Source organism: Manihot esculenta, chromosome 18, assembly GCF_001659605.2.
Source record: "Manihot esculenta cultivar AM560-2 chromosome 18, M.esculenta_v8, whole genome shotgun sequence".
Taxonomy (NCBI): domain Eukaryota; kingdom Viridiplantae; phylum Streptophyta; class Magnoliopsida; order Malpighiales; family Euphorbiaceae; genus Manihot; species Manihot esculenta.
In genome coordinates, this window is record NC_035178.2 from 10,360,674 (window position 1) to 10,376,872 (window position 16,199).

A 16,199-nucleotide genomic window follows, 5' to 3' on the forward strand; every position below is an offset into this window, starting at 1 on the left:
GGATCTGATTCCATTTTTGTTGTTGTTGACAGGTTCTCTAAAATGGCGCATTTCATTCCCTGCAAGAAAACTAATGATGCTTTCCATGTAGCAAAACTGTTTTTCTAGGAGATTGTTCGCTTACATGGTGTCTCCAAAACCATTACTTCTGACAGAGATGTGAAGTTTCTAGCTCACTTCTGGGTGACTTTATGGAAACACTTCGGGACTGAACTGCGATACAGCAGTGCTGCTCACCCCCAAACTGATGGACAAACTGAGGTGGTAAACCGCACGCTTGGCAGTCTTCTACGCTGCATCTGCAGTAACAAGAAAACTGCTTGGGATCTTACTCTTGCCCAAGCAGAATTTGCTTACAACAGTGCGATTCACAGCTCCACAAAGATGTCACCATTTGCTGTTGTGTACAGGAAAGTCCTAGCGCATACAGTTGATCTTATCGTACTTCCCACAGGTTATCACAACCGTCTTGCAGCAAGCAACCTGGCAAAGCAGCACGTGGATGTTTTCAAACAAGTACAACAATGCCTTACGGAAGCCAATGATAAATATAAAGCTACAGCTGATAAACATTGGCGTTTCAAATCCTTCAATGTCGGTGATCAAGTTATGGTGTATTTACGCAAGGAGCGTGGTGGAGGACAGAAAAAGCTTGACGCCAAGAAGATTGGTCCATTCCGGATCATTCAGAAGATTAATGACAATGCCTATGTTCTTGACCTTCCACATGAAATGAAAATTTCCAAGACATTTAACGTGGCGGATCTATTTCAGTACTATCCTGTTGAAGACAACTCGAGGTCGAGTTCTTTACAAGTGGAAGGGAATGATATGGAATAGTTAGACTCCTATTAGGATTATGATTATTTTTGCATATTAGGATTTTATTTCTATTGTAAATAGTCTCCCTTGACTATTAGGATTTTAGACTCCTATTAGGATTAGGATTATTTTTGCATATTAGGATTTTATTTCTATTGTAAATAGCCTCCCTTGGCTATTAGGATTTTAGACTCCTATTAAGATTAGGATTATTTTTGCATATTAGGATTTTATTTCTATTATAAATAGCCTCTCTTAACTATTAGAAACTCACTTTCCAATTTTTAAGAAATTTCAATAAGACTTTTCGTCTTTTAGCCTATTTTTTCTCTTATTTCGTTTTAACCAAACAATATTGGTTACAACTCCTGACGGAGTCTAAATAGTCCTACATTATTAGAAGTTGAATTAAACTACTTACATGCTATTAACTTTTTTTTACTCCCAGTGTTTTTCTCAAACTGAACTTGATTCCCAGCTCTAAAATTATATTCTCTTTGCTTCTATTTTAGCACAGTATTTTTAGTCTTTTGTGTGTCAGTCTGATAATACTGTTGCTCATCTTTTAGCAAAGATAGGCTTAAGATATGATGAGACGTGCGTAGGGATGGAAAAAGTGTCTTCGTCTGTTATTTCTTTTATTTATGCTAACTCTGTCATAATTTGATTTCTCTTCATTAATAAAAATTATTTTATTAATAAAAAAAATAATGGATTTGATATGTAGAGAGACTAAGTCACTAACCCTGCTGAATGATTATTTGGCCAACAAGCTTTACTTACTAATTTCATGACACAAAAAGACTTCAAGTGTACCATTTTGTTTTTTGTTTTTTTTTTTTAAGAAAATGAAATTAACGCATGCTATAAATATATAAATGAAAGAAAAATATTAGATTGATCTGAAAAAATTATTAACAAAAAGTATTTTTTATTGCTATTCACATGGATTTTGTTAACAAAATTATTATTATTATTATTATTATTATTATTATTATTATTATAAAAATTCAGTTTACTTGGTTGATGAATTTAAAAATAATTTCTTTATATCTAAAGATTCTATAATAATTTTTTAATTGACGAAATTATAAAAGAATAAAATTAAAAACAATGACAGTTATACTTACGTAAAGCTTATCTTAAATCCATTCCTGAGCTCCTCAACTTTGTTTTCTCGGATAATGAGATCAACAAGGTTTTCCATGGAAGAATTTAGTGGCAAAGACTTGAAAGCATACTGTTCCCACCTTTGACCGCATGTTGGGTGGGTTTTAAAATTTTTTAAATTAATATTATATAAAATAACATAAAAATATTTTAATTTTTATTATACTTTAATTATTTATATTTATTAATTCTTTACAATTACTTGAATCAAATAAAATTTTAATTTGATAAGATTTCCCACAATTTTAAGAACTCAGTTGATTCTACTCGTTTGAGGCATTTATCCATGTATGACGTAGTTGAGGAATTTCTTCAAAGTAATAATAATTTCATGCCTATCATATACTCTTATTCAGAGATCAAGAATAGATGACTAAGATAAATTGGGTAAGGGAGGCTATGCTTCTGTATACAAAGGAAAGCTTGCTAGTGGAAGAATTGTGGCAGCAAAGATACTGGGCAAGTCCGAGTCCAATGGAGAAGACTGTATCAGTGAAGTTGCTGCCATTGGGAGAATTCATCCTCGCTTACATTGCTGAGATATATAAGCCCAAGCAAAAGCTTCAAAATGATTCCTAACCTCAAAATTATGGTAAATTTTCCCAAGGCCTCCCATTCCATGAAAGGAAACAGCAGTTTTTTCGCTGCTCACCAACTGTTTGACCAAAATTTTCACATTTTCCAGCCATCTCAAAATGCTAATGCTGGTGCTGTTGCTGCCTTAGAGGAGAACCAAAGTGTGGAGTTGGTAGAACGCAGTGCAAAGGAAAAGACGACATCGTTCCAATTAGAAGGGTCAAAGCAAATAAAATAAAAGAAACTCACGTGAATAATTAAGACCCATGTACATACCTCTTCAATGACATTGACTTGTGGCGCTGGAGGAGGCGGAGCCTGGACTTGTGGCGGTGTAGAAGTAGAAATTGAAGAATCTCCGGCCCTATGCGGAAGGGGAGACAGAAATAAGGAAGTATATGGTGTGAAAAAAAAAAAAAAAAAAAAAAGAAATCCATTTTTTTATCTGACAAAAAAGAAAACCTGATAGGTGTACAAATATCTATCTACCTGAAATTTTATTCATAATTTTAAAAAAATTACTTTTTAATTTTTGAAATTTAACATAATTAATCAATTTATTCTTTTATTTTAAAAATTGAATATTTTAATTCTTAGTTACATTAATTCAATACTTAAGTTTCTTTCTTTGTCTCTAAGAAATGACCATAATATCTTTAATAACACTTAAGTGATCCCTCCCCTCCATCATCAGCAAGACTTGTACAATTTTGGCTTCAGAGAAAATAACTACACCTAATTCCCATCAAATTCAAGGTCATAAAATCATTTCTCATAGTAGTTTCTTTTTCCAGTAATATAAAAGAAACTCAATTCACATAAACTAAAATATAATGTTAGGCACTTGTTTATTTTTTAAAAATAATTTATATTTAAAAAATATTTTTTACGAAAATAAATTTATTTTCTACTATTGTTTATTTTTAATTTTAAAAATAAAAATATTAATAAAATTATAAAAAGAAAGTTATTTTTTTTAAAGTGATTAATTTTTTTATTAGAAAAATATATTTTTTATGCATATTACACTATTTAATTTTTTTTCTTTCTTTATTTATTTTTAATTTAAAAAATTTACTACTTAATTCGATATCTATATATATGTATCTATTCAATTCGAATGAGAAAGACAACGCCGTTACTCTCCCTTTATATAGTATTCATATTTTTCTTTTCTTTTCTTTTTTTTGAATTTTTCCTATATGTTTTTTTTAATGTTTTGATTGGATCAATTAATATATTTTTAAATTTAGAATTAATAATTATTTATAATTAACAATAACTTTAGCATGCGGTTTCCTCTTTTCTTTTCGTTCTTGCTCCAGTGGCGCTCTATTTATTTAAGCTTTTATCAATTAGGTTTTAACATTTATAAAGCGCATATTTATACTTAAAAAATAAAAAAAAAATATTTTTAATATTTTAAGAAGTCTATTAATTAATTTTTTTTTTAATTTTAACTGTTAAATATTATAAAAAAAAATTAAAATGTGCTCGATATGAAAATACTAATCAGTAAACTTTTTATAAAATTAAAAAATCAAACAATAAATTTTTTTTAACCGTAAAAATTAAATAGTAAAATATTTAACGATTAAAATTAATAAAAAATTATTTAATAAATTTTTTAAAATATTATAGAATATATGTTTTATAATATAAAAATTAAAATTTTTTTCTTTACAATATTAGTATATAAAAATTTATTACTTTGCCTTTCAGTTTTGAAAAAGTAAAATAAAATGTCAATCTCAACTTCCCGCAAGAAATTTCCAAAGTATCATGATACTGAAACATACTCATGATGTCAGCAGTTACCGGAAATCATTTTGTTATAACAATCAAAATTATTCCATTTTGTTTCCTAATGCCATTTGCCAAATACTCAACTTGCTCCTCTACAATTTACCATCTTCCCAAATCACCCTCCTTACCTATTTTCTTATTCAATTCCCATATTACCCTTGCTCTATACAAAACATAATTGAGATTTGACATTTAGTGATAATAAATTAATATCTACATAATAAATACAATTTATTAGTCTTATTATCATCCCTAATTAATATATGACATTTTAATTTTTTTACTCCCTCTATTTTTTTATTATTTGTCGTTTAAAATTTTTACATACAAATTAAGAAAAGCAATAAATATAATAAATTTTAACAAAAGGAAAAATAAAATGACTATATTGTATAGTATAAATCCAATTAATTAATACTCTACTTATTGATGAGAAAAGAAAATATTTAATAAAATATTAGATCATAAAAATTATTTAGAAAAATAATTCCTAAAATGACTATTAGTAAAAAACAGAAGTAATATTAAACATAGAAAAATTTAAATACAATAAATATACATACGTGAGAGAAAATTTGTAAAAAAAAAAAATTAAATTTGAAATTAATAAATAAAAATAATTAAAATCACATCAATAATCAATTAGTCATAATCTTCATGTATATTATATTTATCTTTTAACTATATTTTACTCCTAACTTTTAATATTTTTTTATTAGTTACTCATTGGTGTAATTATACTCTATTTTAATAGAAAAAATGTCTACAAATATAAAATGTACAAACTTTTATGTTAAATTTTCAAAATTAAAATAAAAATGTTATCATATCAAAACTTTTACAAATATTTATAGAAAGAGAGAATTCTGGAAATGAAACTCAAAAATACCTTATTAATGATGATGAAAATTTCATAGTCTAGTAATCACAATACCGAAACACTGCAGAAGTCACGTGTTGGATTTTGTAGTAATCCTCTCCTCCAACTTCAAGCCTGGTTTTGAATGCTTTAAGCATTGATCGTATCTCCAATTTCTGAAGGGAAGTTAAGAACCTTAACCCATCAGGAACCATCTTCATAGTTGTGCAATTGGAAATCAGTAGATGGCAGAGATTGAGCATGGCCCCTTCTTCCACCTTCCAGTCTTCTAAGTTGGGCAAGTCACATAGGAACAGACACTTCAGTTGAGGAAAACCTTTGTCAGAGCAAACCATTGCAGTCCCAAGAAATGAATCCATTTGTAAACGGAGGATTCTCAAGTTTGGCAACTTTTCCAATGTCACCATTGGATCTTCCATGAGTTTGGATCCCTGCAGGTTTAATTTGGCAAGGTTTGAGGAAAACTGATGGCACTCTGGTAGCTTCTCTATCTGCCCTTCTACATGCAGCTTATAAAGATTAGGACATTGTGTTATGACTTGAATTGCAGTTGAATCTTCATTACTGACAAAGGACAAACTCTCCAAGCGGTTAAATGTAGCACCACGAGATTTAAAGATTAACCCAAATTTCGGATCATCTATTACTAGTTTCTTGAGATTGGTCAGACTCAGTAGATCTTTTATGTAACATTTTTCTGCAGGAAAGTTCACTAGTGTCTGCAGGTTGCACAATGTAGCCAACTGCCATTTATCTGAATCATCACCACATGATTCAGGAAGATATAAATGTCTCAACTTTTGCATCTTCCATATCACATTCGGTATTTGCACAGTTGAATTCCAAGTCAAAATATCTAAGGTCTGCAAGTACATCAAGTTGCCTATTGTAAGTGGCAGTTCACCTATATCAGTATCCCTCAGGCTCAAGAATCTCAAGTGAATAAGCTTGCCAATTTCTTTTGGTAACTTCCCATCATGACTCTGAATTCCTTCAAGATCTAAGATTCTGAGCAACTTAAAGTTGTTGAAAACTGATTTTATTGAACCCCATTTATCTACATGACATGCTTTTTCATGGAAATACAGAAGAGACCTAACGTGGGAATTTCTTCTGTATCTGGAGGGGATAAATTTTTTAAGGTCTCCATCCACAAAGATTGCAAGCCTTCGAAGCCTACCAACTGACCTTGTTTCACATACCATGGATGAAGGAGAAGAGTAACCTGAGTGATCCTTTGAACGCAATTGATAAATCTCAAGAAAATTTTCCAGCTTTGCCTTTGACAAGCATAAGTCACGCATAAGGTCATGCATTCGGCAAGTTCTAATCCTTCCAGTTGAACCTCTTTCTACCACCTGAACCATACACCTCTCCACCAACTCATCTAAGTAACATTGAGCTACATCCTCCATAATTTCCTCCATTTCCTCATTGTCAGTGCATGATATGAATCCCTCAGCAACCCACATCCGGATCAACTTTTTTGTGGGTATCTCATAATCTTCAGGGAAATGGGCCAAGTGAAGGAAGCAAGGCTTCAACTGATATGGTAATTCATGGTAACTTAAAGCTAAAACCTCAGATACTCCAAAGAGTTGTTCATGGCCTCCCCCTTTCATCAAGTGTGAAACAATATTTCTGCGAACTGTGTCCCACCCATAGATAGTAGTTTTCTTTGCCAGCACTCCTCCAAGGACAATAATGGCCAATGGCAACCCTGTACATTTTCCAACCATTTCTCTACCCAGCTCCTCCATTTTTGCTCTAATTATGAAGCCTGCAATAAGCGCGCTGGTTATCTAGAACTGAAATCGTAGTGAACACAACATTTGCTAGCATTTATATTAATCTGACTACTAATAGCAATTGTGGAGTGATGTTGCTCCCATATTTGAATCATCCAGAAACTCAGATTAATATACTTGATGAACTAAAGACTACTCTAGACTAAGAATGCAGAAAACAATGAAGTCATGTGTTCTTTATCTCCTAATTAGACTATCATAACTACGGGAAAGTTTAGAATTGATCATATACTCCGTTTAGTACTTTTTAAAATTCTTGAAGTTCTCCTCACATCTTTGATTACTTGAGCAATCATTATATAATGCAAGGACTACCTCTTTTTCCTCAAAATGTTTTCTTTCATATAAGAAAATCAGCAAATGATTTCAAAGCTAAACATCCAAAAGCAAAGGGAAAAAAAATTCTGAAAGTGGTAAACTAGATCATGCAAATGAAAACTACCTGGATAATTTATGCCAAGGAATGCCTTCCTCTTAAACAATTCCCAGCTTTCTTCATCATTTAAATGTCTTGGTTGATGGAGAAAGCATGTTGGATCAGGATACAAAGCCACGTCCCTGATGCGAGTTGTGAGCAATATTTTGCTGAGAAAATTCCCAGTTCCACATGGAAAAGCAGGACGCAGTTTATTCCAAGTCCCAACAGTCCAAATATCATCCAAGATCACCAAACATTTCTTCTCTTGTTGAACTTGATAAAGCTTCCTAGCCAGTTCATCATCCCTTAGATTGGAAATTTCCTCCCTCTGCTCTTTAGTTGGATTGATTAACTTAAACAAGATTCCTTCCCAAATATCCCTCGTTTGACATTGCTGAGATATGTACGCCCAAGCAAAAGCTTCAAAATGATCCCTAACCTCAGAATTATGGTATATCTTCTTAGCAAGAGTGGTCTTTCCAAGACCCCCCATTCCATGAAGCGAAACAACAGTTTTTTCACTGCACACCAACTGTTCGACCAAAATTTTCACATCGTCCTCCAACCCAACTATATCATCTTCCACAATATGGGAATAAGACCGTCTCAAATGTTGCTGCTGTTGCTGCCTTCCACCCGGTAGAGAAGAACCAAAGCTTTCTCTAGGTTGTATCGGAAAAGTCTCCAAACTTTTCGTAAGATCAGAAATCCTGGATTTAATAATCTGAATCTCAGAACCAACCCTGTGAAGCTCTACAGATTCCTTAGCAATTGTAGCATACCTCTTCACGACATTGACTACACCTGATCTTCTCCTCAAAGCAACTTTGAGGGCAAACTCTTCAATGATATCCTCAACATCATAAGCAGCTTCTCTAATTTCAGACACCCAATTGCGAATTGTTTCATCTTCATCTTGCCTTGAATCAGCATCTTTCAAAAAAGATTGCATCCGCCGGAGCTCAAGCTGCATGCCAATTACTTCCTCCTTCACTCCATCCAGGAAAGTTGCTTCCTGAATGAGCAAGTCAGAAAGAGTTAGCAGCGCTGTTGATACTACAGATTCTGCCAAATTCATCTCTGTTCTGTTACAGAGAAGCCCTCTCCTCACCTTCTCGATTACTAGGTCTCAAGTTTGTTCGGATTAAGAAATTGAATGGTAGGTGAGATCAGAGCTGTACTTACAATCAGCAAATGAAGAATTGGGAAGGAAGCTTCCACATTAGAAAGTCAAAAGGTATACTGAGCATGAGCCCCACAATTCGCGTAGTAGTGCGCATCAGAAGATAAATGGCCGTTTGATATTGATTAAGAAAATAATTAATTAGTTAAATAATTAATTTTTTTTTTTAAGTAACAGATAATTTTCAATAAATTGGCTTTTCAAAAGTAATAATAAAATTCAACGGATGGATTATTCATGGGAGCACATCAGTTTTTTTTTTTTTTTTTATCTATTTGAATTGAAAAATCAAATACTTTGTCATATTTTGACTTTCTAAATCTATATAATAAAAATTTTAATTTTTAATTAGTTGTAATTATAATTAACCTACTAAATTAATTTTAATCAATTTAAAATCAGTACACTTGATTTAACAAGTATTCTTTTTGCATTAAATCAAAAACCATGGCAATAGCTGCATCTTAGTTCACATTCAAAAATCTACTACTCTATTATATGGAGAAGGATTTTCTCTTCTTATCCGTTAGTAGAAAGAGAATCTTTTTTTTTTTCTTTGAAATTTAGCCTTCTCTTTTGGAACTTGCTATTATTTGTGCCTCTCAAAAACTTCTTTACCCTTTCGAATAGAGAAGTCGGGTTTGCTTCTCTACAATTGGATGGATGTAAATATCTGTTATGTTTCAGCATACGTAAAATGGAGAGTTTTTAATTGGACTGCTTTTTTTTCTCTTGTGTTATTTGTTTTTTTTTTCTTCTTGTCATGTTGTTGGCTATCAACTCATGGCATTCCAATGATCTTAGTCCTGTGAGTGGAAAGCAAAGTGGTGGCTTAATTTTTATATTGGATTATATATTACTTTCACTGTTTCTGAGTGAAGTAGTCGCTCTGATCCAAAAATAAGCTCTTTATTTTTTTTTATTGGCTCCTTTCCGCTTTTGGTCTAAATCTATTTGTTAAGAGCTTGTTGTTGTTTGTCTCTTCTCCTACTTCCTAATGAGTTGCATGTTGCTTTTCGCCTCTTCTCCTACCTTTTAATGAGTTGCATGTTGTTTCTCTTAATGGTAGGTGTAGTAGTCGTCTCGATCTGAAAATTGAATACTTATTTCTCAACAATGGCTCCTCTCAGTGTTGCTGAATATAACATGCTGAATTTGTGTTATAGTGTTTTGTTTTTTTGTATTTTAGAACAACCAATGGTTGAAATTTTCTTTTATGACCTCCACCGATACTCTAGTATGTGTTGATTCATTTTCTTGGATGTATATTCAGAGTGTCCTTTTATTTCATGTAGTTTATGTCATAGTACTTAAATGAGATGTGGCCCTAACTATTTAGAACTCAGATCTTCAATCGGAACAAGTTTCTTAAGTTCGGGTTAGGATTTCAAATATATATATATATTATTTCATCCTTCGTTTGCCTCATGCTTGGACCCTTAAATAGGAGGCCTCCGATGCCAAGGGGGCATGGGCTTCCTGACAAATTTTAAATTATATTGGGATATTTATGTTGTTTTATATATAACAGAAATTACTATTAAATTTTACATATTTAAAAAAATTATTAGTTAATGTTTACTCCAAAATTATTCAATTAAAATATTTTATTGTTTATAAAATTAAATTCTTTAATTTTTTATCAAATAAATCTTTATCCGCCTTTAATATTATTTAATTTATTTAATTTTATTTATTTATTTTATTTTGTTTCTCTCATTCTTTATTTTTTATTCAAAAAATTTATTTTTCACCTTTAAAATTTTAACTTCAATATGTAATTTTTCTTTAAAATTATCCATTTATTACGTAATTTAATTTTATATATTATTTTTATTATTAAAAAATAATTATCTCATTTAATTAATTTTTTTTAGTGATGTGGCATTAGTTTTAATTATGAAAAAAAAATTCACACCTATTAAGTCAAGTGGGCTAAAGTTAGATTGATTTTGGTCCGGTTATAATAACAACTAATTGAAAATATTAAATTTATTATTAAAAAAAATGTGAAATATTAAATTTTTTGGTCCAATAGCATTTTTTTAATGAGCTACAAATTTCAATTTAAACTTAATATAATAAAATATCCAAAAAATTAAATTTTCATAATTTTTTAAGTAAATGAAGAAATAAAATTATCTAAAATATCAAGAAAATAAAACATTTTAATTCTTGTTCTAGATCAAGCAATCGAAAGTTTTAGTTGAGAAAATTTTAATCTTTGAGCTAATTAAATTTAAACTGAAACTTTTGAATTAATTTAAATAAAAAATAAAATATACAAAATTGAATATCTTTAATAAATACAAGACTGAATTAAATATTTAACCGAGAATAAACAAATCCACACAAATGAGCTGTTTAGAGAAACATGTTGTGGAAAAATGGGGACTCTTTCTCGGTAATTACTATCACAATAAGCAGAAGAAGACGAGGAAAAGCCTCTGAAATTTCATATTAATATCTTATTTGGTTAAAATTTTTTATTTTTTTGAAAGTTTTAGTTTGTAAAAAGTAATATTTCTTTTAGAACGAAAGAATAATTTTTTAAAATTCTAAATTAATTTATACCAACAAAACAACCCTATAATTAATAACTCAGGTATAGGGGCTTAAACGAGAAAGAAAGTTTAAATTCAGCACTCTTTCAAAAAAAAAAAAAACAAATTCAACATCCTTTGTCAAATCAAAACTTCACAGCTGGAGCACAGTAGATATTAAGAGGCTATGATAATCCGAAACTAATTATTTAGGTTGCGTTCCTCTTCTTCGCAGTTTCTTGTTTTTTTTTTTTTTATAAAAAAAATATAAAATTTATTCATTTGATAGTATTATATTTTTAATTTTTGAAATTAAAAAATTAAAATTATAAATTACAAATATTAATTTTTTTATTATATATTTTAGCAAACTATTATTTTTTTATAATTTTTATTAAATTATCATTAAAAAGTTTAAAATTTTATTTCATTAATTAAATTCATATTTTTAAATATATATTTATTTAATTAATTTATAAAATTTATTTTTATTTTATTATTATAAAAAAATTTATTATTTAATTTTTATAATATAAAAAAAATTTAATTAATTTTTTAATTTTAAAAAATTAATTAAAATCTTTAAATTTTAAAAAATATATTAATTAATCATTTTATTAGATTCAATTGTTAAATATTTTATTATTTAATTTATATAATATAAACAATTTATTAATTAGTTGTTTATTTTTTTGAAAAATTATTAATAATATGAAAAAATTTATTAATTTTTTTATTTTAAAAAATATATTAAAATATTTTTAAAATATTAAAATTATATTAATTAATTATTTCATTAATTTTAATTATTAAATATTTTATTATTTAATTTATAAAAATTTATTAATTGCTCTTTTAATTTTATAAAAATATTTATTAATATTAATTTTTCATATCGATAATATTTAAAATTTTTTTATAATATTTAATTATAAAAATTGATAAAATAATTAATTAATAAATTTTTTAAAATTTTAAAAATACTTTAATATATTTTTTAAAATCAATAGATTAATTAGTAAAATTATTTAAAATTTCATGCACGTTTTAAAATATTTTTAAAAATTAATATATTAATTAATAATTTTGTCATATACTAAAAATTAAATAATAATTTTTATTTTTATAATACTTATCAGCTAAAATTAACGGAAGATTTTTTAAAATTTTTTAAAAATATTTTAATATAATTTTTTAAAATTAAGAGAATAACTAATAAATTCTCTTATATTATAAAAATAGCACCCCATGTGAAGAACTTTCATTGACAATGGCATTCATGGGAGAGTTGCCCTGTTCAGCCAAGCGCTTGTACATACGGCTCGAACATCCTACTTCCGTTTACGAGCAAATGTAAGTCTTGCGGCAACACGATGAACATAATTAATATTTACGCTCTCTTCGTTTTATGATGGCACGCTTCAATATGTTCCAATGTCTCAACAATTTCTTTCACAGATGGTCGTAACTTAGGTTCAAGATGAAGACACCTAACAGCAAGCTGAGCTATCTGTGAGACTTCCTTGTAGGGATATTTTCCCTCTAGTCTGGAGTCCATTACTTGTTTGAGCTTCCTTTTGCTTAATAGATAAGGTTTCACCCAATCCACAAGTACCTGTTGCTCTTTCGGCCGTCTTCTGTCAACTGCACGTAATCCTGTTAGCATCTCAACCACAACAACTCCGAAGCCATAGACATCACTCTTTACATACAAATGCCCTATTCAATCAGCAAAAACATCACTGTCATGGCAAAGCTTAAAAGCAGATCTATGTCGAGCAGTTTCAAGTAATTTCGGTTAACGAAGGTCACACTCAGAAGTTTTATGCAGATTATCATTTGACAGTGGAGTCCTTTAAGTTCCAAAAGATCAAAAGAAAAAAATTACCTGTGGCAATGTACTCTGGAGCAGCATAACCATATGTGCCCGCTAGAGTTGTTTCGACGTGTGAAGAACCAGCAGAAGGACCCAAAAATGCCAAGCCAAAGTCTGAAATTTTTGCATTATAAAACTGAAATCAAATGTTAGAAGAAATATAAGTTTTACGAATCCTGGTGTGAAATTTTTTGGAAAAAAGCAGTTTTATACATGTTTTTTAATGATTTAGCCTTCCTTCTCACAATCACAATGAGATGAATTGGAAAAACGAGAAAGACAGGATGATAAGGCACATCCTCATCAACCAACATCATGTATTAATACAATTCTCTCTGGTTGGAGATCTAAAATATACAGATCTTTACCTTATCAAGAAGTATATTTGAAGATTTGAGATCTCTGTGAAGTATAACATGTGTGTGCATGTAAGCTAGTCCTCGAGCTGTTCCTAAAGCAATCTTAAACCTTATGTCCCATGGAAGTGGCCGAACTAAGCCTTCTGCACAAGTAGACACAAATAGCATACAAAGAACAAGTTGAATGTTTACCCGAAACAGACAAACATGCAATTGTAGGAAACTATTATTCTATTTGGAGGAGTGTTAAACAAAGTTTCTCAACTCTTACTTCCGAATAGATGGTAATTTAAGCTGCCATTTTGCATGAAGTCATACACAAGAAGGAAGTTTTCATTCTCCATACAGTATCCCAACAACTTCACAAGGTTAGGGTGAGAAAGTCTTCCCAAAATTCGTATCTCTGTCTGTATTAAAATGGACAAAGCATAAGCATATAATACTCACAGAGATCATTGTGCTGCAACACTATAATCTTAAGTAGAATTCTCAACTAGCTAGGCAAGAAAAATATCAACATAATAAATCATCTTATAAGAGGAACACACTTCATAATTCCAGATAATCTGAAAATTAGATGTCTCCTTTAAATTTTGTCACAGTAAACAATCTCTTGGTAAGTTTGATTTCCATGATTCTTATTCTATTACCATGTGAAAATGCAGAATTATGAGTTATTAGTTATGAACTTGTCTTCCAATTATATACAATTAGAAGGAGAAAACATAAATTTCATGAGGAAAGAGGGGGAAGGAAGACAGGATACATGAGGAACTGGTAGTTCTTTAACAAAATGATCAAATGGATCATAAGTTAATCAAAGAAATCTTTGGATAATATTATGCCAATAGGCCAATAAAATGATTTGGGGTAATTTATAACATAGTTCCTGAGATTTAACAAAACCCACAGTTTAGTCTTTTTCATTTTAATAATAAACAATTTAGTTCCTGAGATTTCATTATGTTAATAAAATAATCATTCTGTTGATATTCACTATTAGACTAGAACAATTTAATCCTGCGAATTTCACTTTTCATAACGATTTAGTCTTTTTAATTTTAATAATTTGTAACAATTTAGTCCTTATAATTTAAATATCCATAATAATTTTGCCCCTTTAATTTGAGTTGACTTCTTCAATTTTTTTTTTCATAGTTGACTTCTCCAATTAACAATTGGCTAAAGGTAAATTTAATAAAATGACTATTTTGTTAATAAAATAAAAATTCAGGAACTAAATTATTTACTATTAAAAAAGCAGGGACTAAGTTATGGATTTTGCTAAACTTCAAGGACTATACTGTAAATTACCTAATTCCTCTTACAAGAAGTAACTTATCTATCGTCAAATAAGAATCTGATTGAAAACAACCCAATTGTTCATTAGCCTCACAAAACTTCAAGATCAAAGCATAGGGCTAACAACAGTTCATAGATCACCAACAATTTCAAGCTAAATTTCATCAATTCATTCTTCCCTAACAATAACTATGATCAACAATTTCCATTTAGGACTAGAGATTTTCATTTTCCTGAACTGATGTCAAAAGAAGCACAGTAGAGAAGTTCCATAAATAAAATCAGAACCTACAAAATGCATTAAATTTTAAACACAAAGCAAAAACACATACCAGCCACTCCTTAAATCCTTGGTTGCCCGTGGTATCCAATTTCTTGATAGCGACCAACGATTTCTTTATGCCCTCAGATGGCACATGCTCCTTGAGCCCTCCTTTATAAACTTTTCCAAAACCTCCTCTTCCCAACACCTTATCTCTTCTAAAATTGCGGGTGGCAACCTTCAGCTGTGCATAAGTGAAAGCTCTCAAGTTTTCACCAGCAATGGCTTCCCCATTAGAAAGAGCCTCAAAATCAATTTCATCGGAGGCTTGGCTGTTTTCAGTGGCAGTATTAGTCCCAAGAACTGTTAAACTGGTTCTCACTTGAGATACCCATGTGAAATTGGTGCTTGCCACAGTCTGCCCACTAAAGTCAGCAGCAAGAGATGAATCTACCCCCACACCCCCCCCCCCCCACCCAAAAAAAAAAAAAAAAAGCAATAGAACTGTTCAACAATGTTGTGTGCACATATGAAAGTACCAGGATTCAGATGGTCGACGGTGGTTGATATTGGTAGTGGGCATGGCAGATCAGCAGGTGAGCCCCAGCAAATCCCCATTAATCACTTCTGTATCCTTGCAGATTGGAAGGGGAGAGATGGAGAGATTAGAAGTCAATTTTGAGTTGGAAGAATCAGCACTCCATCCCTTCCCTGGAATTGTATGTGTCAACTTATGGCAGTTTGACATTTCATTACCGACTGAAACCTCTCATCGTCAATCATTTTCTCATGATAATTTTAATTGAAATAAATAAATTTAAATTTATTATTAGTTACTTTATATTTAGTTCATTACTTATTATATTGATTAAATATTTTCATCTCTTAAATTTTTAATGAAAATCTCATGGTAAATATAATCAAAATACAATAATATTGATTAATTATAAACAACAATTTTAATTATTTAAATTATGTAATTATCTTCATCACTTGAAAATATTAATTTTTATATCCTGTTAATATATTTAGAAAATATAATATTGAAAATCATAATTTAATAATAGTAAAATTATTTTACAAAATAATATTAACAAATTGAAAAGTATAACGGCAGCGATTCAATTCAGAATTCAGCGCATATTTAATAAATATCTCAATTATCAATATAAAAGATAATGAATAAATAATATT

At 29.8% G+C, this 16,199-nt stretch overlaps 2 protein-coding genes across 2 annotated transcripts; both read right to left on the minus strand.

Moving 5' to 3' along the window:
• Positions 1 to 5,146: 5,146 nt before the first annotated feature.
• On the minus strand, positions 5,147 to 8,707 carry LOC110606645 (putative disease resistance protein At1g50180). The gene is made up of 2 exons (XM_021745549.2): positions 7,505 to 8,707; positions 5,147 to 7,034 (listed from the first exon to the last, which is right to left on the minus strand). The coding sequence occupies exons 1-2, from the start codon at positions 8,556 to 8,558 to the stop codon at positions 5,293 to 5,295; spliced, it is 2,796 nt and encodes a 931-aa protein (XP_021601241.1). The 5' UTR covers positions 8,559 to 8,707; the 3' UTR covers positions 5,147 to 5,292.
• Positions 8,708 to 12,415: 3,708 nt separating this feature from the next.
• LOC110605999 (probable serine/threonine-protein kinase PIX13) lies at positions 12,416 to 15,770 on the minus strand. The gene is made up of 6 exons (XM_021744704.2): positions 15,545 to 15,770; positions 15,076 to 15,455; positions 13,713 to 13,848; positions 13,451 to 13,584; positions 13,095 to 13,218; positions 12,416 to 12,925 (listed from the first exon to the last, which is right to left on the minus strand). The coding sequence occupies exons 1-6, from the start codon at positions 15,621 to 15,623 to the stop codon at positions 12,597 to 12,599; spliced, it is 1,182 nt and encodes a 393-aa protein (XP_021600396.1). The 5' UTR covers positions 15,624 to 15,770; the 3' UTR covers positions 12,416 to 12,596.
• Positions 15,771 to 16,199: the final 429 nt, after the last annotated feature.